This window comes from Anabrus simplex, chromosome 11, assembly GCF_040414725.1.
Source record: "Anabrus simplex isolate iqAnaSimp1 chromosome 11, ASM4041472v1, whole genome shotgun sequence".
NCBI classification, from domain to species: Eukaryota; Metazoa; Arthropoda; class Insecta; order Orthoptera; family Tettigoniidae; genus Anabrus; species Anabrus simplex.
In genome coordinates, this window is record NC_090275.1 from 133,101,160 (window position 1) to 133,123,425 (window position 22,266).

The following is a 22,266-nucleotide window of genomic DNA, read 5'->3' on the forward strand; positions in this document are numbered from 1 at the left end:
TTTGTATGGGAAATAGAAACCCTGGTGCAAAATTCTGTCCCTCACCAAGACAATTAAGACAATTACTACTAAATATATTTTCAATTTTTGGTAAAAATGATGGATAATCTCTACAAAATCCACAGAACTGCTAGTCTGATGTAAAGCCAACTGTGTGTTGCATCTGTTTTCCAGCTGCCTTCATCCGAGTTGTAGGCTCCGAGTTTGTTCAGAAGTACTTGGGGGAGGGCCCTCGAATGGTGAGAGATGTCTTCCGACTGGCGAAGGAGAATTCCCCTGCAATCATCTTTATCGACGAAATTGATGCCATTGCTACAAAACGCTTTGACGCTCAAACTGGAGCAGACAGGGAAGTGCAGAGAATTCTTCTGGAGCTGCTCAATCAGATGGATGGCTTTGACCAGACCACTAACGTTAAGGTGAGCTACAGATCATAAAGAGATTTTGAGACAGTGATGGTATTTGTTTGGCAATAATTATCACTTATCAGAGAGAAAATGGGAGACTCCCTAGGACTTGCAGATCTAATACGGTTGGGGTTGCAAGAGAACAGGAAGGACAGGAAAGATGGATATTAGGAGATGGGTACCTTAACTGGAACAGTGCCAGGCTCGACTATGGGCATGTGGTCGCCAAGCAGGCTCTTATGACAGGCAGGGGATATCGTGGATATTGAGACGAACCCTTAATTGAGTATATTTTTCTTCAACTTGTTTCCACTCACTGCCCATCCTAAACTCTTGTTCTATTTGTTCAGTAGAACCCTGTTTTAACGTGCCTGCTGGGAATTTCCCACCTTTTAATGAAGATTTTCATAAGGCCGAGCCAAATCGCCATAAGCACAATGTTATTTAAAACCCCTTCTAACGAACCCTGATATCAGGAAAGATCCGCTTCTAAGGAATATATTTCACATAAATTACGATTGCACATCCTGTTGTAAGGAAATTTGCAATAAGATAATTTTTATTAAAGTTGTTTTAAATAGCATTAATTAACTTCCGTTTTCACGTAACCTCAGTCCGACGTTAACACGCTAAAAGAAAGCCCTCCTTTAGTGGAGTGTGGAACTGTGATAAATTGATGTGGCCTTTGGAAATCACTGTTATCAGCAAGCAGCGGTCACTATCATGCTAGACGCTGTTGGTTAGTTATGTTCATTGTAGGTAGTACTGGAATGACGGCTGTATGGGAGGGAAGTGCGGTTGCCGGTGAGACTAGCTGTACATACGCGTGCATGCCGCGAGACACAAGTAACTTCACGAAATATAAACATTTAGGTGGAAGGTCTCTAGCAAACTTCATGTGATTAATGCTGAAAGATATATTTCAGAAGATTAAAAGCAATTAGAAACTGGCTTATGGCTTATGCTGCCTGAACCGTCATCGATCGACCCCAAGTGTAAGCGTACGAAATGTAGAGCTGCTTAAACTCTACAAAAAAGTCCGTGAGAGCATATACTTACCTCCAACCGTTTGTCCTTTAGAGTGATTTTAGTTCATAGTCGGTTGGAAAAAGTAACATTTTTCAAATAAATAAAGAAATAGAGATTTTTTTGCAAATGTTTACATCCAAATAAAGTATTCATCCTCCTCTAGGACTCATTAAGTATTAAAATAACCCTTAAAGTACATAATTTGCATGAACAGTTCTGGAGTTAGGACCGTTTTAGTCGGGGTGGGTCGCTAGTTAACCTTAAAATATCCATTTAAAAATTATTAATTTCATATCGTACATCAAGCCTGCGAGATTTCTAGTTATATTTTTTGGCATCTATAATAATGGCTATCAATAATAATAATAATAATAATAATAATAATAATACGTTTAAAAATGTATAAATAATCCCATAGTGAAATTAAATATCCTGTGTCCATTCATTATCTGACAAAAAGGAGAATCTTCACTAACTGTAGTTCAGTGGTTATGTATCCAGTGAGGTCAGCTGCCTTAACCTATAGCCTCGGCACTGTTACACTGGGTAGGCATTTCTGTCTCGCGACTCCAATCACTGCTTAGGAATCACGCGAAGGGTGCAGACTGAAGAATATCTCCAGCCTCATTCACTGTTTTTGTTCCTGTGTTGTTACAAGTTGTGCTATGAATTACATTTGTGTATGTGATAAGAGTTGTACCTACCGAGCTCGATAGCTGTAGTCACTTAAGTGAGGCCAGTATCCCGTATTCGGGAGATAGTGGGTTCGAACCCCACTGTCGACAGCCCTAAAGATGGTTTTCCATGGTTTCCCATTTTCACACCAGGCAAATGTTGGGGCTGTACCTTAATTAAGGCCACGGATGCTTCCTTCCCACTCCTAGCCCTTTCCTATCCCATCGTCACCATAAGACCTATCTGTGTTGGTGCGATGTAAAGCAACTTGCGAAAAAGAAGAAAAGAATTGTACTGCGAGTTATGGCGGACCACGTCCCATTATGGTTGCTAAACATAAGAAGCTGACTTTTCAACAAAAGATCGACATCATTAGTGATATTGAAAGGGATAGATGGTAAACCAAATTTGACTTGTCATCCTCTCTGCTGTTCGGCACTATGACACAGGAGGAAGTTATTCTTACCTTCGCCGTACGAGGAACTTGAAAACATTTTAATGAAATGGTTCGAGGGTAAAAAGGAGTGAGAACGCTCCAATTGACGGGAACATACTTAAATAAAAAGCTCGAGAATTCTCACTTAAGCTGGGTTTGGTCGATTTCCATGATGGCTGGTTTGATCGTTTAAAAAACTGGCACAATCTTTCATTCCAAAACCTGTGTAGCGACAGTGTGGAAGTTGATGACGATATAGTTGTGTACTGGAAAAAGAATACGTTGCCTCGACATCTTGAAGGATATGATCATCGTCGTTGACCAACTCCAGTTTCCCAGGTGTGATATACGAGCCCCTTCCATTTTATTCTGTCCATGAACCATTCTTCATTCACAATCCGTTCCCAGTCTTGACCTCTCTCCTCTACATCCCTCTTCACTAAGTCTGTCCATTTTTCTCTACGTCTGCCCACTGGTCTCTTTCCCCTGATTTCTCTTTCATAGTCCTTTCTTGCAGACCTGATGGCACTCATTCTTTTCACATGACCAAACCACTTCAGTCTTGCCTTTTGGATCTTCTGGAGTAAGCAGTCTTCTTGTCCTACATCTTCTCTGCCTTTTTCATTCCTGATTTTATCCCTCCTGATCTTCTGGATCATTGTGCGTAAGAACTTCATTTCTGGTGCTTGGAATTTCGAGTTGTCCTTTCTTGTTAATGTAGCGGTTTCCAGGCTGTATGTGAGGATAGGGGTGTAGTATGATTTATACAGTGTCATCTTGGTTTTGAGTGGTACTTGTTTATCCCATAGTAGCTGTCTTACTTGGAGGTAAAAATGTATTGCTTTGCTGATTCGACTGTTTACTTCATATTCAGCTAAGTTATCCTTGGACATTTTACTACCCAAGTACTTAAATTCTTTGACACTGTCCAGCTTAGTGTCATTTAGCATGATTTCTAGCTGATTGTCACCCTTCTGTACCTTCAACACCACCGTTTTAGCCTTGTTGATGTTTAATCCATATCTCTCAAACTCCTGACTCCACCCCTGCAGTCTCTCTTCTACATCTTTCTCTGAGTTACCCCAAATTACTACATCATCTGCAAATGCAAATGCTTTCAAGTCTTGTTGCCCCTTTTGTTTTAGCACCTTTAATATGGTATCCGTTACAATTATTAATAGGGGCGACAAAGCACTACCTTGTTGTACTCCCCTTTTTGTCTCAAACCAGTCTGACAGTCCAGAACCGAGTTGTACACAGCTTCTGGTTTTCTCATAAAGCACCTTAACTTTTGAACTTCGAGCTTTCTCAGGCACTCCCAAATAAGCTCCCTTGCTATGCTGTCATAGGCCTTTTTAATGTCAAGGAACAGTAGATATAAAGGCTTCTCTTTTTCCCAATGGTTTTCCATCAGCATCCTGACACCAAATATAAGATCTGTTGTTGATCTTCCAGGCCTAAAGCCATATTGTTCCTCTTCTAAATGTGGTTCTACGGTTTCTCGTAGTCTATTCTCTATAATTGTTTCCAGAATTTTTTATCCATGAAAGAGTAGAGTGATGCCACGGTAGTTGGTACAATTCCGTCTGCTGCCTTTCTTGAATATAGGTACAATTATACCTTTCTTCCAGTCTTCTGGGATGGTATTTTTCTGCCGTACTACTTTTAGGAGTCTTTATAGCCATTGGATTGCTGGGGTTCCTTGTGCTCTTAACATGTCCACACTTAACTCATCTATTCCTGCAGCTTTCCCTTTCTTCATACTTTTAAGGTTCTTCTCTATTTCCAGCCATGTGATTGGTGGCTCCAAATTTTTCTGGGTTCTTCACTTTTTCCAGATTCTTCTCTGTTTTGAATTACATTTGATGCCTCTCCATTCAGGAGCTTGTCAAAGTAGGTCTTGAGTTCTCTCCTGATTCCATCTTCCTCTCATACTACTGATCCACTGTCCTGCTCTATTACCTTGATATCTTCTAGGTTATTTCGCTTGTTTTTAATTACTCTGTAAAGAAGTTTCTTGTTTCCTCTGCTGTCCTCTTCCAACTTTTCCACAAACTCATTCCATTTTTTCTCTTTCTCTTCTCTTACTATCCTCCTACCCGTAAGATTTTTTCCCTGTAGAGTTCCTGTAGTTTAGTTATTTCTTGGCCACCTGGATATGATGCTAAGGATATTTTTAACGCTGGTAAAATGGGATTGTTTTACAATTTGCTCCTCTCCTATTGGCTGAGAAAAATGCCACGGAGAAAAAAAAAAAAAAAAAAAGTAAAGAAAGACTGACAGCATTGTGTGTTAACAGCGACAGGAGTGTACGGATTAATATGAAATGTGTTACCTATGAGGCTATGATTATAATACCAACCAGGCAAAGAAAACAGCCTACTTATACTTCAGCTTGAAAGTAAAAAAATTTAGCTTTTGTTTTACACTAAATATGATTTTAACAAAAATGCATGGATGACATTGGATATATTTCTAAAATTTTTATGAAGCTTAAATGCTAAGATGGGATGGGCAGGAAGGAAGATACTGCTGGTGATAGACAGATACACATTCCCTGCTGAATATCAAAGTGGTTTTCTTTCCTCCTAACTGCACCAGTCACCTGAGCCTTTGGACCTTGGCATTATTCATTCTGTGAAAGTGAAGTGCAGGAAGGCCCTGGTTCAAAGAGCTATTTCTTTCCTCGAAAGAAATGAGGAAATGAAATTGAATATACTCTTAGCCATGCATATGTTTGTAGCAGCATGGTAACTGGTCACAACGGACACTATTCAAAACTGCTTTGGCCATGCAGGTTTTGGTGCAATTTCACAAGTTTTTCACGAAGATGACGCTACGTAGACTCGAGTGCCACAACATTAGAAGAATTTGTTGCTTGTGATGATAACCTCAGTAACCGACTTTGTGACGATGCAAAAAGACAAAGCACTGAAGAGGATCGAGCAGAAGCCAGTGGAGGGACTGGATATTGCCCGCCAGTATTTCTCAGACAGTCTCAACCAAATTGAGAGAAAACTTCTTCCCATGAGACAGAGGAAGCAAACTGGACTATTGTTTATTCTCATCTCTTTAAAATCATGTTAGGCCTCTGTTCCTTAAAGTTAAACTTATATCCATTTCTCTTTTCCTTTTCCAATGTTCCACTAAGGAATTTATTAAGTTTGCTGTTTTGTAAATATTTTGTGTTATTCTTGTGTTAATTTGACTTTTTAGTATTTTAACATGGTAATTTATTATGGCTTGACATTACATTAGTTAAAGACATAAATATATTATTATACCTTTTGATATATAGCCTATTACTCCTTTTTAAGGAAGAAACGTATAAAATCCCCTGAGATTTGTTAAAAAAGGGTTCTACTGTACTCAGTTCTGTTCGCAGTTAGCAGCTATCTTCCTTACATTCCTTCATGGGTGATGAGAAATGTGCCACAAGATTCCTTAACCCAGTTGCCTTGAAGGACCAGGTTTCAAATATGTGTCGTATTGTGTATGTAGCTGCATAGAAACTGAAGCAAAATTCTCCATAGGCCATGAGACTTGTGCGAAGCATTCAAAGAAGTCTTTCTCCACTGACTCATCATCCAGTCCACAAATTGGATTTATTCCAGAATTCCTAATATTTCTTCTTCATTCAGTGAACAACTTGAGCACACTCTAACTGTTTACAAAACATAAGGTTAATCACAGACGCTGTCGTAGAGATATAACACGATTGTTCAGTCTGTTTTAATGAATAAAATGAAGAGAAAGATAGCTGTCATCAGAAGTAGAAGCGATTTTACATGTGTGTTAGTGAATCTACTGGTATGTATGTAGTAATTAACAGGTAAAAGGACCACTCAGTTTACTCGGAAACTGGATTTAAATCTCTTGACTCACTAGTTTAACCCTTTCGCTTTCAAGGTAACGATCGATTGGTACCCGCGGTTCCTGCGAAAACTTGCTACAGTAACTATCCATCGTTACCGTTATTGTTAATTTGTTATTTTGTGCCGCATGGCAGCATTTTGCACGGTATAAGATGAGCACAGTTTTAACTCGTGTTATACTCCGTAGGAACTGGTAACTATTCGTATTTATAGATGTGCTAACTGGAGTTCCATGTCTTGTTTACATTGTGTTTTTGTCGGTGATCATATAGTGAAATTAAGCAGTATCATAGGATATATACCGTACTTCTGAGAATTGCATGTGAAAAATCAAGCGTTGTCTTGCATTTGCGACTTAACAGTAATGAACACCACTGGCAGCTACCACGTTAACGACGCTGCTTCCCTTCGCCCCCTTGTGCACATGAAACTCGTTGACCATCAACGTCCGTCCGCATCTTTTATCATACATCACAAGCCGCGGCGGCAGGTTCTGCAGTGCCTCTGTGTAATGTCACTGGTTCTCGGGAAATAGTGAAGAATGAAGAACATTCTACTAGCGTCTATAAATACGTTTCTCAGATCCGCAGATTGCCGTCAAAACATTACTTTCTTGAGCTAATTGCGCAGGAAATGTCATTTGAATTGGAATACCAAGGATGTGACACTTAGAATTCTTAGGAAGGCCACGATTACTCAGTGGCAGAGTTATAATGCGTCTACTGTATCTGACGCTTAATAAAAATACAGTAAAACCTCGTTAATTCGAAGTCGTTGGGATGCAAAAATCGGACTTCGAATTACGTGATTTTGAATTAACCGCCAACTGTTAATTCGGAAATGTTAACCCTTGCCGCGTAAAAAAAAAAAAATATTCTAAGACCCGTATTGCATGCAGTTAACCTTGATTAACACTTTAAACCTTTGAAATGCCATGGAAAAAAACTATTTCCAAAATGTATCCAACAAGGTGCATTTACAGTATTCAAATTCACAATACAGTATTCACTTGGATAACTCGCTGACAAACATAACCTAACGCAACGAAAGAAGAAAAAAAAAAGCATGATTCAGAGGCGAGGAGAAATCTATGCTGGCTCCCCCTAAGCAAGCCCTTTATTCATTGGATTACTGAACTGAATGCATTTTAGATGTCCTGTACCTGCTCGGAAAGTACCCGACGCCCTTAAAACATTGTGGTTTATCAAACTTTCCTATGACGAGGGTATAAAGTCTCTCGCTTCCGTCTGCATTAGAACACAGTACAGTGACTATCCTTGTACGATTTTCCGCTATGGTACTTCTCTCATAATTCAGAAATGCGAACCCTTTCTGCGTCACAAAGCATTCTAAGACGCATTAATGCACGCAATCACCTTGATTCACAACCTTGTAACTGCCTTGGAAAACATTATTCCCGAAATGTATCCAACAAAGTGCATTTGCATTATTCAAATAATGCACTGGGATAAATCACAGTCAAACATAACCTCCACGCATCGAAAGAAAAGAACGCACGATTCAAAGACGAGGACAAAATATGCTGGCTCCCTTGTCTTCTTCTTGAGGCGCCTTCTCCTGGCGGAGGTTGGCGGTCCACATAGCCAGCTCCGAGCGTGATATTGCAGCATGGAAAGCATCTTCTGAAGTGCAGTTGTGCCATCTTTGGATGTCCTTCAATTCGAACTTTGTTGTTGTACACTTTGATCTTTTCAAAACTGCCGGGCTTTCTAGTTATAACAGTGTTCAAAGCATTCCCCCCCCAGTGATCCGAATGGGGGAATAGAAACTGTGGATAATAATTTTACGTTAAACAGAGCCATGCCATATGAACTTAAAGGGATGTCCTTCAGGATCTTTAATGCAGTGGTTTCCCGTTGCCTTCCACATCCTAATGCCGTTGACCAGTTGTAGGTTCCTCCGCCTTTTGGGACCATTTCCTGTCCCAGAGACAATAGAGTGCCCTAACCTCTACCCGCTCATCCACCCTCAAGGAAACTGTTGGCACTTGGTAGAGGGGATCTTCTTATAGCGGAAGATACTTGGTCCCTTCATTCGTTAGCCGCCTGCATATAACAAAATTGTCATAAAAACAGTCGTTGCCCCCTTTCTGCTGCGGGGAGGTGAATGTCAGGATTTCACCATCATTGAAACTGAGACCATAATGGCTTTTCTCAGTTTCTCTGGATCTTCAGAGAGGAGCACCCTTGTGCAAGTCCTTTATTCATTGGATTACTGTACTGAATGCATTTTTGATGTCTTGTGCTTGCACAGAAAGTGGCTGACGCCCTTAAAACATCGTGGCTTATCGAACTTCCCTATGATGAGGGGAAGAAGTATCTCGCTTCCGTGTGCATTGCAACACAGTGCAATGGCCCCCCTTGTACGATTTCCCGGCTGTCACTTCAATCCTATAAAACCATAAGACAATTTGGGCTTGGCATAATATAAAACAAAGCAGTTTCGTTGGAATTGACAATATTATTCGGTGCGTATGAATTGATTATATGAACCACGCTTTTTTGCCAGCTGTTGGCATCGCCGGTATTTGCGGATTTTGGTTCTCTGGACACTGCCTGCTACGTGATATTATGGTGTCCCTTAAAATGCTGAATACAAAAGAATTACGATTTTATGTGAACTTAGCAAATATGAAGCGCACTGTAGACACACCGAAGTGAGTGAAAGTACTGAAATTTACCGCAGCACGTTCCGGAAGACGCGTTCTGTTATGTTGCGGATAAATTTAAATTATTCTGAAAAAGAAAGCTATTTTTTAAAATGTAAAGGCAGTTTTGAATATTAAAATCTCAATTTCGGTAATGGGACCGACATTGTTCTTCGAATTATGAATTATCCGTATTTCGAATGAAACAATTCAAATAACATGCAAAACCATACCTTATGTTTCCAGGAACAAGAGCTTCTTAAAATCCAGAAGAAGTCAAAGATTAGTCTTTTAAATGAAGCAAGTTGCAAGTTCTTGAAGAGCAGCACAACATACGTAATATCCGGCACTGGGCTTGATCATTGAACTATTCACAGAGTTTCATTAGCATTTAGAAGCACAGTGCCGGACATTACATATGTTGTGCTGCTCTTCAAGAACTTGCATCTTACTTCATTTAAGTGACTTATCTTCGACTTCTGTATAATTTTAGAACTTCAAATTATTAAATTGTATTATAACTTCACGCCTAGCAGTATGTGCAGGCTTGTTCACTGAACTATTCACCAATTCTCATAAACATTTTGAAGCACAGTGCCGGACATTACGTGTGCTGTGCTGCTCTTCAAGAACTTGTAACGAGACCTTCGAATTACGTGGGATTTTGAATTAACAGATTTCGAATTATCGAGGTTCTACTGTAACAGTTTTATAGACAACAGGAATATTTTCGCGATGGATTGTCTTATTGTAGAGACACGTAGAACAGGTATTGCCGGTAGATTTTCAACAGGATCTGATTGATATTATGATGCCAATTTTAATTTAATGGTTATTAAACACGCGGAAATAAAGAATAATTGTACAGCCGCAAGGAAGTATTGCATAACTAAAGCCAATGTTTGGCATTGGTGTGAAGTCTAAAACTGCATACTGTAGAAGAAAGGCATTCAGTGACTCGCAACAAGGATGCTTGAAAGAAGTTGAACATGAGATTGTGGGATACGTGCACGAAAAACGCAAGGTCAGAAATGTCATAACACGAAATGCGATACGAATGTGGAATTCCCTGAACTTTCAAAGGCAGTATCAGATACCTCTAAGGTTAGGTTGAAGGAAGAATCCCTCCTTCCATTACTTGTTTGTTTTTTATTGCTGGTCTATGTAATTATAAAACATATTTTAGCTTAAAATCTAGTTAAATTATTTTAAAAAGTAGATGTTTCGTTCGTAATGTGAAACATCTTTAGCTAAATAAAGGATATAAAAATTCGGATAAATGAAATGAAAACTCTTATGATGATGATGATGATGATGATGATGATGATGATACGCACACGTATTATGTAACACATTTCAAGCTCCCTGTAGAATGATAACCTTTTCACTATAAATTTACATGGGAACAGCCTTTCTGAAATTTAACAAGATGCGTACATATATAACCTAACCTCTGAAATTAATTATGCAAACCGCTATATCTTGAGAAGGAGAAGCATCACATTCTTATTTTATTTCAGTACATAATATTAAAATTAAGCAGTTGTTTACTTCAGCGTTTATTTCTAAGGAATTAACAACAGCTGTCATTGCACTTATTGCGGAAACGTGTTCTTTCAATGTTTGTCAACACCAGTCGGTGTTATGAGGAGAGTTCTGGCTCGTTCGAGATCGACTCGCTCATGCGTAGCGAGGAATCAATATGGAAGATGATCGATTGCATTCAATATAAATGGAGTAGAATGTATGAATATTGATAACGGATAAGACTAACGCAGCAAAAAATTGCCCGTAATAACGGATGAATCAGTAACAGGGTTCTTGTTGTAATTGAAGGGTATTGCACACATTAATATAGGAATTTTTGAAGGACATAATAACATTGTCATTAAAACTGGGTTTTCTTCTGCTCTACTACAGCGGCCGTGGTCGGATGTGTATCAGAGTCACTTTAGCTCTATGTGTCCGCGCTCTAAATTATTCTTCTGCCTTGAATCATGTCCCGTAACCATAACGAATGGAAATATTTGAGAATTAACATTTCCTTTACGCTAAATGCAGGTTTAGCCTTATTGTGAATTATGTTAAATCGAATATAAGATTTCATTACTCTTATGGAATAATTTTCGGTACTGGAAATGCGGGTTTACGTTAATACCAATGTAAATGGTCCGTTATTGGACATTATAAATTTTCCAGCTAACTCATTCTTGGTTGCCAGCGTTTCGCCCTCGTGTGCTAGGGTGGGCTCATCAGTTGGTACCTAGCACACCTACCAATACGCTGGCTAGTGCATACCGTGGAGGCCACTGCGTAGCCATATGTAGCCACCGGCAGTGCCAATGCACTAAGAGACTTTGTCTCATTATCAAAAATTGATGCCTGCTTGGTCATCAGATGATATAGATGTTGATTCCCATAGGGAATCTGAAATATTTGTCCTGAATGAGTAAATTTATAATACCAATGTAAATGGTCTGTTATTGGACATTATAAATTTTCCAGCTAACTCATTCTTGGTTGCCAGCGTTTCGCCCTCGTGTGCTAGGGTGGGCTCATCAGTTGGTACCTAGCACACCTACCAATACGAGGGCGAAACGCTGGCAACCAAGAATGAGTTAGCTGGAAAATTTATAATGTCCAATAACGGACCATTTACATTGGTATTATAAATTTACTCATTCAGGACAAATATTTCAGATTCCCTATGGGAATCAACATGTATATCATCTGATGGCCAAGCAGGCATCAATTTTTAGTGATGAGACAAAGTCTCTTAGTGCATTGGCACTGCCGGTGGCTGCAGTTAGCCTACGCAGTGGCCTCCACGGTATGCACTAGCCAGCGTATTGGTAGGTGTGCTAGGTACCAACTGATGAGCCCACCCTAGCACACGAGGGCGAAACGCTGGCAACCAAGAATGAGTTAGCTGGAAAATTTATAATGTCCAATAACGGACCATTTACATTGGTATTATAAATTTACTCATTCAGGACAAATATTTCAGATTCCCTATGGGAATCAACATCTATAGGTTTACGTTAAATCGAGGTCTTGCAGAGTTGGGGTTATACTGTATCAACAATTTCAAGGTTTTGACCACCAATTTTCACAACGCCTTTCCCCTGTCTATCTCCTCTTGACGTCACCATGGTCTTGCGCTGATTTTCATACCGTACATTTTTTTGGGGGGGGGGGGGGGATATTAAAATTTTAAAGCGATCAGGTTTATGCAATAATTGCATTTAAACACTTATAAAATTAATAAAACATACAGTAAAAAGAAAACAAAATAGCACAGGTGAACCGTTAAAAAGAATGAGAAAACATTTATAAGGAAGTTGCACAGCATCTCAAGAAACACAGTTTCAATGAATACAAGTTACCTGAATGTCGCAGTGAAGTCAGTAGCGTAGCCAGGATTTCAGTTTGGGGGGGGCATTCATCCAGAATTTTATTTTGATAAGTGTCCAAACTTCCAGAGTTTAGGTGGGGCCGCGGGTGCGAACTGTGCCGCACATAAGGATTTGGCCCTGTTTTACGGCCGGATACCCTTCCCGACGCCAACCCTGTATGGAGGGACGAAATCACTTTTGTGTGTTTCTTTGGTGGTTGGTAGTGTAGTATGTTGTCTGAATATGAACAGGAAAGTGTTGGAGCAAACGCCTAGTCCCCGAGCCAGAAGAATTAATCAAACTCGATTAAAATTCCCGATCCAGCCGGTAATCGAGCCCGGGACCCTCTGAAATGAAGGCCTCAACACTGATCATTCAGCCAATAAATCGGATTCCAGTATCTAATATTAATATACGTTATATATAAAATGCTTAATAAAAGTAGATTCGTTAAAACTCCTGGGGTGTCTGGACTCTTTGGACAACAACCCCCCCCCCCCCCCCCCCGCCCCCATCTACCTCTGTTACTCCCATCCCAACATAACTGCAGCATTTCATATATTCCGAGTACAAGTGAAATGGATGCATTAATTAACAGTCTGAGTCAAAAATGCAATTTTCTGGTTTAGAATAAATACGGTAATGTTATTATAATAATGGTCATGTGATAAGCAATAAAGAAGTTACATTTTATACAAATAATGCGGCAAATAAATATACACAGACACACACTCACGTCGAATATAGGTTTCTCGCCCTTCTTGGTCATGGCTAGACGATGAAGCCAAGAGAATGATGGCCAACCGTGACTCGTTTTTTCGACATTATAAACAAACCCTAGATGACACAGACTTCGAATCTTACCGCATCTTAAAACATCGCACAAAGCAGTTAATCAGAAATTAAAAATGTATATATTTCTGGAATTTAGCTAACAACTTACATTCTAATCACGCATGGGACCAACTTAGAGCTCTGGGAGTAGGAAAACATCAACAGAGACAGACGACTTCTGACATTCCGCTTGACGAACTGAACGATTACTTTAGTAGAATAAATGTTCAACCTACCCCAATTAACTGCACCGACTCACTGCCCTCCCCTCCAGCCAATCCACCATTCACATTTCACAGTGTCACAGAAAATCAGGTTGAAAAGGCTTTGCATTCCATTAAATCAAAGCCTACAGGTGTAGATGATATTATTATTACTTTTATACATAACATTATGCGTGCTGTCCTGCCTATACCACTGACGCACGTACTGAACTACTGTTTACTAAACGGAACTTCCCCTACTGTCTGGAAAACAGCCAATATTATCCGGTAACTAAGAGTTTAGACCCACAATCACCCTCTGATTATCGTCCTATGTCTATACTCCCTGCGCTTTCTAAAGCTTTTGAACGTTTAGTACACGAGCAAGTTCTGTAATACCTAAATCAAAATGCTCTTTTGGACCCTTTGCAATCTGGATTTAAGAAGGGTCACAGTACCGCGACAGCACTTTTGAAGGTTACTGAAGACAATAGAAATGCTATAGACAAACGACTACTCACTATACTTATCCTTCTTGACTTCAATAGCGCCTTTGACACTATAGTAATCCCGACTGTGATGAAGAAAATGAAACTGCTAAATTTAGACCTGGCTGCGTTTAAGGTTTTCAGTTCTTGCTTGAGTAACCGTCAACAGCGTGTAACAGTAAACGACAAGGCCTCTAAATGGAAAATGATACTTAGTGTTGCCCCACAGGGCAGTATTCCAGGGCCTCTAATTTTCTGTATTTATGTCAATGACATACCATCTCTGACAGGAAATAATACACACCACCTCTATGCTGACGATCTTCAAATATATCGACACTGCAAGACAAGATATTAACAATGACCTCCGACGACTCAATATACAGGGTGAAGCGAAATTCGCGCACTCGGGCGTCGCAGCGCGACTCCTCACATGCCAGCTATAAAAAAATGTATCTTACAAAATTTCGTCTTGCGAGTATATCCGGCAGAAAAACGACGTTGAAGAGTAGCAATCTGGCAACACTGTTACCACATGTAGGGTAAGTACCTCTGTCAGCAGAAGTTAGTTGTACTGTGCAGTTGGTGCAGTGGATAGAGTTTTGGGTTAGCATGCAGGAGGTCGAGTGGTCGATCCTGGGTTGAGGCGTATGTTTTTTATTTCGTAAATGTAGTCCAGGTGGTATGGTATCTGGCATCTTAATCGTCAACAGCGATTGCAGCGGGTCCTCTAGAAACCATTTGCACTTACATACTAGGATCCTAGAAATGGACGAACAATCGTTTTCATTGGTCAGCTTTGAAAGGCGCCCTTTCCACGTAGTGGGCGTGAATTTATTCGCACCACTTCATCTACTAGATGTGTAACCTGTTTGTTTCAGCTGTCTATTTCTTATTAGTCTAACCAGGTATTTGTTGTTTCAGCGTTACAAAATGTTGTAAATGTAGGATACATGTGACCTCAGAAATGGTGGGTGTCTTACTGTATTACAGTAGGTAATGTCAGATGGAAATTAGCAAATAAAAAATGCTCCTCAACCCAGGATCGAACCATCGACCTCCTGCATGCCAACCAAAAACTCTATCCACTGCACCAACTGCACGGCACGACAAGAACATGCTGACAGCGGTAGTTACCCTACATATGGTTACAGTGTTGCCAGATTGCCACTCTTCAACGTCCGTTTTCTACCGGATATACTCGCAAGACGAAATTTTGTAAGAGACATTTTTTTATTGCTGGCATGTGAGAAGTCGCGCTGCGACGCCCGAGTGCGCGAATTACGCTTCACCCTGTATATGCACAATGAAACACTCTTACACTGAACTGCACAAAATCTCAGGCAATCATAATTGGATCATAAAAATTACTGAACTGCTCAGACAATGTCGCAATCCCGCCTATCCTGCTTTTTTTTTTTTGCTAGTTGTTTTACGTCACATCGACACAGATAGGTCTTACGGCGACGATGGGAGAGGAAAGGGCTAGGAGTGGGAAGGAAGCGGCCGTGGCCTTAATTAAGGTACAGCCCCAGCATTTGCCTGGTGTGAAAATGGGAAACCACGGAAAACCATTTTCAGGGCTGCCCACAGTGGGGTTCGAACCTACTATCTCCCGAATACTGGATACTGGCCGCACTTAAGAGACTGCAGCTATCGAGCTCGGTGCCTATCTTACTGAATGGTAACATTATTCCCTACAGTAAAACAGTTATAAATCAAGGCGTAATGATGAATGAAACAGTTGATTGGTCTGATTACACGAAATACGTAACAAGATTTTTGGAGTGCTTCACCCTCTTAAACGGCAGAAGGATGTATTTCCATTTGAGCTACAGGCCAAACTCATTCAGACACTCATTCTTCCTATTCTTGATTATTGTGACGTTGTTTTAGTTGGTATGACGAGAGAAGAAACACTTAAACTTCAACGAGCACTCAATTCCTGCCTGCGATTTATTCACAATATAGGGTACGATGTTCATATCACCCCATACTATCAGACTGTCTCACGGCTGATGTCTGATGAACGTCGGCAGCTACACACTTTAACGATGGTGTTTAGAGTGGTAGCTGAAAGTCAGCTACTGTATATAACTTTAAATTAATCTTTTTTTATCATAATTTCACAACTTAAATACACGTTCTAGATTCATTCTTTCTATTCCAGTGCACCCCACAAATAAAATTAATAGATCATTTGTGGTGACTGTCGCCAGATTATGGAATTCCATGCCAGCTCAGGTCAAAGAAACTGGATTTTTAAAATCAGGATTTAAGGTTGCCTGCCGAGACTACCCACTGAGAACCGTTGACTTAATGGTTGAAGTATGAATGTGTGTGTGTGCCTGAGGATTACTCATTTTTAAGAGTTTTTAATATTAATTAGTTTTAATATTAATTTAGTCAGTAATATATTTAAATTTATTTTCAATTCTATTTATTTTCAATTCTATTAATTTATGTAGTTTTAAATTTTTTAAGTATCTCAGTATTTTATTTAATATTCTGATTAGTATGTGGTTAAGTGTACGAGAGGGCCTGGAGCCCTAACTTCGCCACTATACAAAAGGCACTAATAAATAAATAAATAAATAAATAAATAAATAAATAAATATAGCATGTGAAGAGTATGGGTATAGATAGTTTGTTAGTTGGTAAAGAAAAATAAACGTCACAACATATGCTAGGTAGGATTTACCTTGTCCTATTAGTTTCCCTCACGGTTAGGGCCGCGCAGCTGTGAGCTTGCATACGGGAGATAGTGGATTTGAACCCCACTGTCGGCAGCCCTGAAAATGGTTCCTCTGGTTTCCCCATTTTCACACCAAGCAAATGCTGGGGCTGTACCTTAATTAAGGCCACGGCTGCTTCCTTCCCTCTCCTAGGTTTTTCCTATCCCACCGTCGCCATAAGACCTTTCTTTGTCGGTGCGACATAAAGCAAATTGTTAATCAGTTTCCCTCGCAAGCTTTTTTTTTGCTAGGGGCTTTACGTCGCACCGACACATATAGGTCTTATGGCGACGATGGGATAGGAAAGGCTTAGGAGTTGGAAGGAAGCGGCCGTGGCCTTAATTAAGGTACAGCCCCAGCATTTGCCTGGTGTGAAAATGGGAAACCACGGAAAACCATTTTCAGGGCTGCCGATAGTGGGATTCGAACCTACTATCTCCCGGATGCAAGCTCACAGCCGCGCGCCTCTACGCGCACGGCCAACTCGCCCGGTCCTCGCAAGCTTGGAATACAGAATATAGTAGTATAAAGTTACAGTTTTGTGACGCTAATATTCCTATGTATAATTTTAATTAACGCGCCAGAAACCAACGACATGGAGCTGTTGCCCTTTCAACACCGTTTCAAGGGCCACCGACCCAAGCCGGGATTTGAACCTGCGATTCAGAAGGACAGCGACTCAACCAACTGAGCCACATGAAAAGGAGGCGTTTGTGAATATTGTTATAAGTAGATGCAGTTAGTATTTTTACAAAGGTTTTATGAGGAGCATTTATAACGGCGTACGTTTTTAAACTGTCGTAAATGCATGAAACTGGACGGAAAAACTAGCTGAAAACTGAAGAGCCTTGCAGGGATGTCGCTTCCTTCTCTGTTAACTTTTCCAAACCAAACTTCATGGCGTAACAGCCCCGAAGGGCCATCGCCTTCCAAGCGACCCCTGTTCAGCCCGAAGGTCTGCAGATTACGAGTTGTCGTGTGGTCAGCACGACGAATCCTCTCCTCCGTTATTCTTGGCTTTCTAGACAGGGGCTGTCCCCTCACCCCCGGATAGCTCCTCAATTATAAGGACGTGGGCTGAGTGTACCTCGAAACAGCCCTCAGATCCAGGTAAATATTCCTGGCCTGTTCAGAATCGAACCCGGGGCATCCGGTAAGAGGCAAGCACGTTACCCCTACACTGCGGGGCCGGCTGATTACTTTTAGGTCTCCTTATTTTAGAATTTGACTTAAGGCATCCTGCATTCGATTCCCGGCACTGACAGAGTTATGAAAGGCATGGGATGGGTAAGATACAGCCTTGTTTGTGGGTTCAATAGAGTTGGCCTTGAGTCTCCCGTAATCGATATATCTACGACCTGGAAGATAGTCACCTTCATGGGGTGTAGTACCAAAGTGGTTCCTTTTTTAAGAAGATAAATTAAATGAAAATTCTACTTCCTATCAAACGAAGAACGATATTATCAATTTTACGAACAGTTTCAGTAAAGCAGCCAGTTTATGTTAAGAGTACAGAAGCTATGATTGTACACGGTAACAATCAAAACCACCAATAACTTCTGAAGATCCGTCACCGTACTCGGTAGGACCAGCTTTTTTTCATATCCACCGGTCGAGTTGGCCGTGCGGTTAGGGGCGCACAGCTGTGTGCTTGCATCTGGGAGATAGTGGGTTCAAATCCCACTGTCGGCAGCCCTAAAGATGATTCTCCGTGGTTTCCCTTTTTTCACACCAGGCAAATGCTGGAGCTGTACATTAATTAAGGCCACGGCCTCTTCCTTCCCACTCTTAGCCCTTTCCTTTCCCATCATCGCCATAAGGCCTACGGTGCGACGTAAAGCAACTAAATAAAAAAAAGATATTTTCACAACCCCTTCCAAGGAAAATTATTTTGTGGGTGCGCCACTGCAAGGTACAAGGTAAATCCGAAGAATGGTTGGATACAAAATACACCACCATAAATGACGCTGTTCAAGCTCAAAAGTTAAAGGTAAGAGACGGGATCTAGTGTTTTAAGTAGAATCCATATCAATACAACGTGAAAAAAAGAAATGGCGTATGGCTATTAGTGCCGGGAGTGTCCGAGGACAAGTTTGGCTCGCCAGATGCAGGTCTTTTGATTTGACTCCCCTAGGCGACCTGCGCGTCATGATGAGGATGAAATGATGATGAAGACGACAAGTTCACCCAGCCCCCGGGCCAGCAAAATTAACCAATTAAGGTTAAAATTCCCGACCCTGCCGGGAATTGAACCCGGGACCCTTGTGGCCAAACGCCAGCACGCTAACCATTTAGCCATGGAGTCGGACAATACAACGTGACTTCCCATTTTTAAAATGTTTCATACATCGACTGCGATTCAAGCTTGGGCCGTCCTGATGAGAAGATAGAACCATTGGAACTGAGTTATCATGCCCGCCAATGACAAAATATTTACCCGCACTTTTCTTCTTCTCTTCTTAATCTGCTTACCCTCTAGGGTTGGCTTTTCCCTCGGACTCAGCGAGGGATCCCACCTCTACCGCCTCAAGGGCAGTGTCCTGGGGCTTCAGATTCTGGGTCGGGGGATACAACTGGGGAGAATGACCAGTACCTCGCCCAGGCGGCCTCACCTGCTATGCTGAACAGGGGCCTAGGTGGGGAATGGGAATATTGGATGGGACAGGCAAGGAAGAGTGAAGGAAACGGCCGTGGCGTTAAGTTAGGTACCATCCCGGCATTTGCCTGGAGGAGAAGTGGGAAACCACGGAAAACCACTTCCAGGATGGCTGAGGTGGGAATCGAACCCACCTCTACTCAGTTGACCTCCCGAGGCTGAGTGGACCCCGTTCCAGCCCTCGTACCACTTTTCAAATTTCGTGGCAGAGCCGGGAATCGAACCCGGACCTCCGGGGGTGGCAGCTAATCACGCTAACCACTACACCAAAGAGGCGACACCCGCACTTTTGATGGTGCAATTTGAGGTTCCAATCAATCTCCGGGCATTTGACAAAATACATAGGCCTACATATCGAACTTAGGCACGCATCCGTGATTGTCTTGCTACTGTTAGAATAAAAAAATAAACGTTTTCATAACTTACCAAGGATGTACATAGTTTTGGCTTCTCAGTGACGAATTGGCCCTCTTCAAAAAAAATTACTTATCTGGCACAAAATGGGGAACTGACGCGCAGCTCAAAATCCTGTCACAGTCTTCCCAACGCTGCAACTTAAACACAGCACATCTCTCAACCACGATACAACCCGAGGATCCCTAGGACATTGTTGTTTCCTAGAACCGTGCAAAATCTGACACAATGTTGCAAGCTTGCAGCTGTTTCTGGCTGTGGCCCCGGTTATCTCAGTGGTCACGTTCCACCCCTCAACTGAGTAATCCTTTGGTAATTGCCCTTTTCCTGTCCGGCTCCTTGGCTAAATGGTTAGCGTGCTGGCCTTTGGCCACAGGGGTCCCGGATTCGATTCCCGGCAGGGTCGGGAATTTTAAACTTAATTAATCAATTTTGCTGGCACGGGGCTGGGTGTATGGATCGTCTTCACCATCATTTTATCCTCATTACGACGTGCAGGTTGCCTACGGGAGTCAAATCAAAAGACCTGCACTTGGCGAGCCAAACATACCCTCGGATTCTCTGACACTAAAAGCCATACGCCATTTCTTTTTTTTTTCCCCCTTATGTCTTAACATTTGTCAACACACGGTTATATTCCCAATGTTGAGGCCTCTACAGGGAAATATCTCCGCGCATCTCAATCCTAAGTGTTTTCCTTTCATTCAAGCAGTACAAATATGGAAAATTATGATTAACCCTATTGAGCCTTGCTAGTAGATTCTTTGTCACTATGTTAATTTAACATTTCGGCGTAAGTTTTTAAGTTGTTCGTACCGTACGTAAAACAAAGGCTGATCCTCGCTCTAGTTTTAGGAAATATTTTGGGGGGGGGCCGGCCCCAGTGGCCCCCCCCCCTTGGCTACGCCAGTGAGTGAAGTCATTGGTCATTGTCTCAGCATTTGCATTTGTCAGTCATTGCTTGCCTCTTACACTTACTATGAGACTATGTTTTGAAAATGACCTTTCAAAATCCACATTTGAATATGGGTACAATCATCATGAATTCCTTCCACTGAGCCGGGTAGGATGTGCCTTCATTTATTACGCTCCTCTCTCTAGGGAATCCCATGTTTCTCTTCTCTACGTCTAATTTTTTCATTTTATTTTAATTTCATTTTATTTTAATTTATGGTTCATGTTTGTGGGTTACTGTAGTCACGTCCTAGTTCGTGAACCATGGGCAACGGCTGAGTGGCCTAGTAAGTGGTCCTGAGAGTCGGGATACCAGTTGCTATGGAATGGGAGTGGGCATCTCGGACATATTCTGAGTCGTGGCCCTCCTTGTGCTTAGGCGACGAGGACTACACAATTCACCGGTGGTCCATAACCCGTTAGAGGAGAGATCCTCACTTGGACTATGTGCAAGTAGGGCAGCATCCTGCTTCATGAATTTACCGAGCTCAGAACACTTTAAGCAAGCCTCGGACCTATGGGAGTAATGGAGTCCCACTCCCATTTGACAGGCGAGGGACTCCTTGGAAACAACTTGGCGAACAAAATGGAATTCGATGGGGAGCTATCAATATTAATGGGGCTTATGGAAGAAAGAAGGTAGAACTTGCTGAGTCAGCAAAGAGGATGCATCTGGATGTGCTAGGAGTAAGTGATATTCGGGTAAGGGGAGATAAGGAGGAAGAGATAGGAGATTATAAAGTGTACTTGACGGGTGTTAGAAAGGGAAGGGCAGAGTCTGGGGTAGGGCTCTTTATCAGGAATACCATTGCACGCAACATAGTTTCTGTTAGGCACGTAAGTGAGCGAATGATGTGGGTAGATTTGTCAGTGGGAGGAATTAGGACAAGAATTGTGTCTGTGTATTCACCATGTGAGGGTGCAGATGAGGATGAAGTTGACAAGTTTTATGAAGCATTGAGTGACATCGTGGTTAGGGTGAACAGCAAGGATAGAATAGTGCTAATGGGCGATTTCAATGCGAGAGTTGGGAATAGAACTGAAGGATACGAAAGGGTGATTGGTAAATGTGCGGAAAATATGGAAGCTAATGGGAATGGGAAGCGTTTGCTGGACTTCTGTGCTAGTATGGGTTTAGCTGTTACAAATACATTCTTCAAGCATAAGGCTATTCACTGCTACACATGGGAGGCTAGGGGTACCAGATCCATAATAGACTATATCTTAACAGACTTTGAATTCAGGAAATCTTTTAGGAATGTACGAGTTTTTCGGGGATTTTTCGATGATACAGACCATTATCTGATCTGTAGTGAACTAAGTATCTCTAGGCCTAGGGTAGAGAAAGTGAAATCTGTCTGCAAACGAATAAGGGTAGAAAATCTCCAGGACGAGGAAATTAGACAGAAGTACATGGATATGATTAGTGAGAAGTTTCGAACAGTAGACAGTAAGCAGGTTCAGGATATAGAAAGTGATGGGGGGCATACAGGGATG

General features: G+C 41.4%; 1 protein-coding gene across 1 annotated transcript in view; it reads left to right on the forward strand.

Annotated features, from left to right (window-relative positions):
- LOC136883565 (26S proteasome regulatory subunit 6B) overlaps window positions 1–22,266 on the forward strand; it is a 92,148-nt gene that overhangs the window by 45,960 nt on the left and 23,922 nt on the right. The window contains exon 6 of the mRNA XM_067155947.2: window positions 175–419. Coding sequence (XP_067012048.1) covers window positions 175–419 — 245 coding nt within the window. The remainder of the gene's footprint in view (window positions 1–174; window positions 420–22,266) is intronic.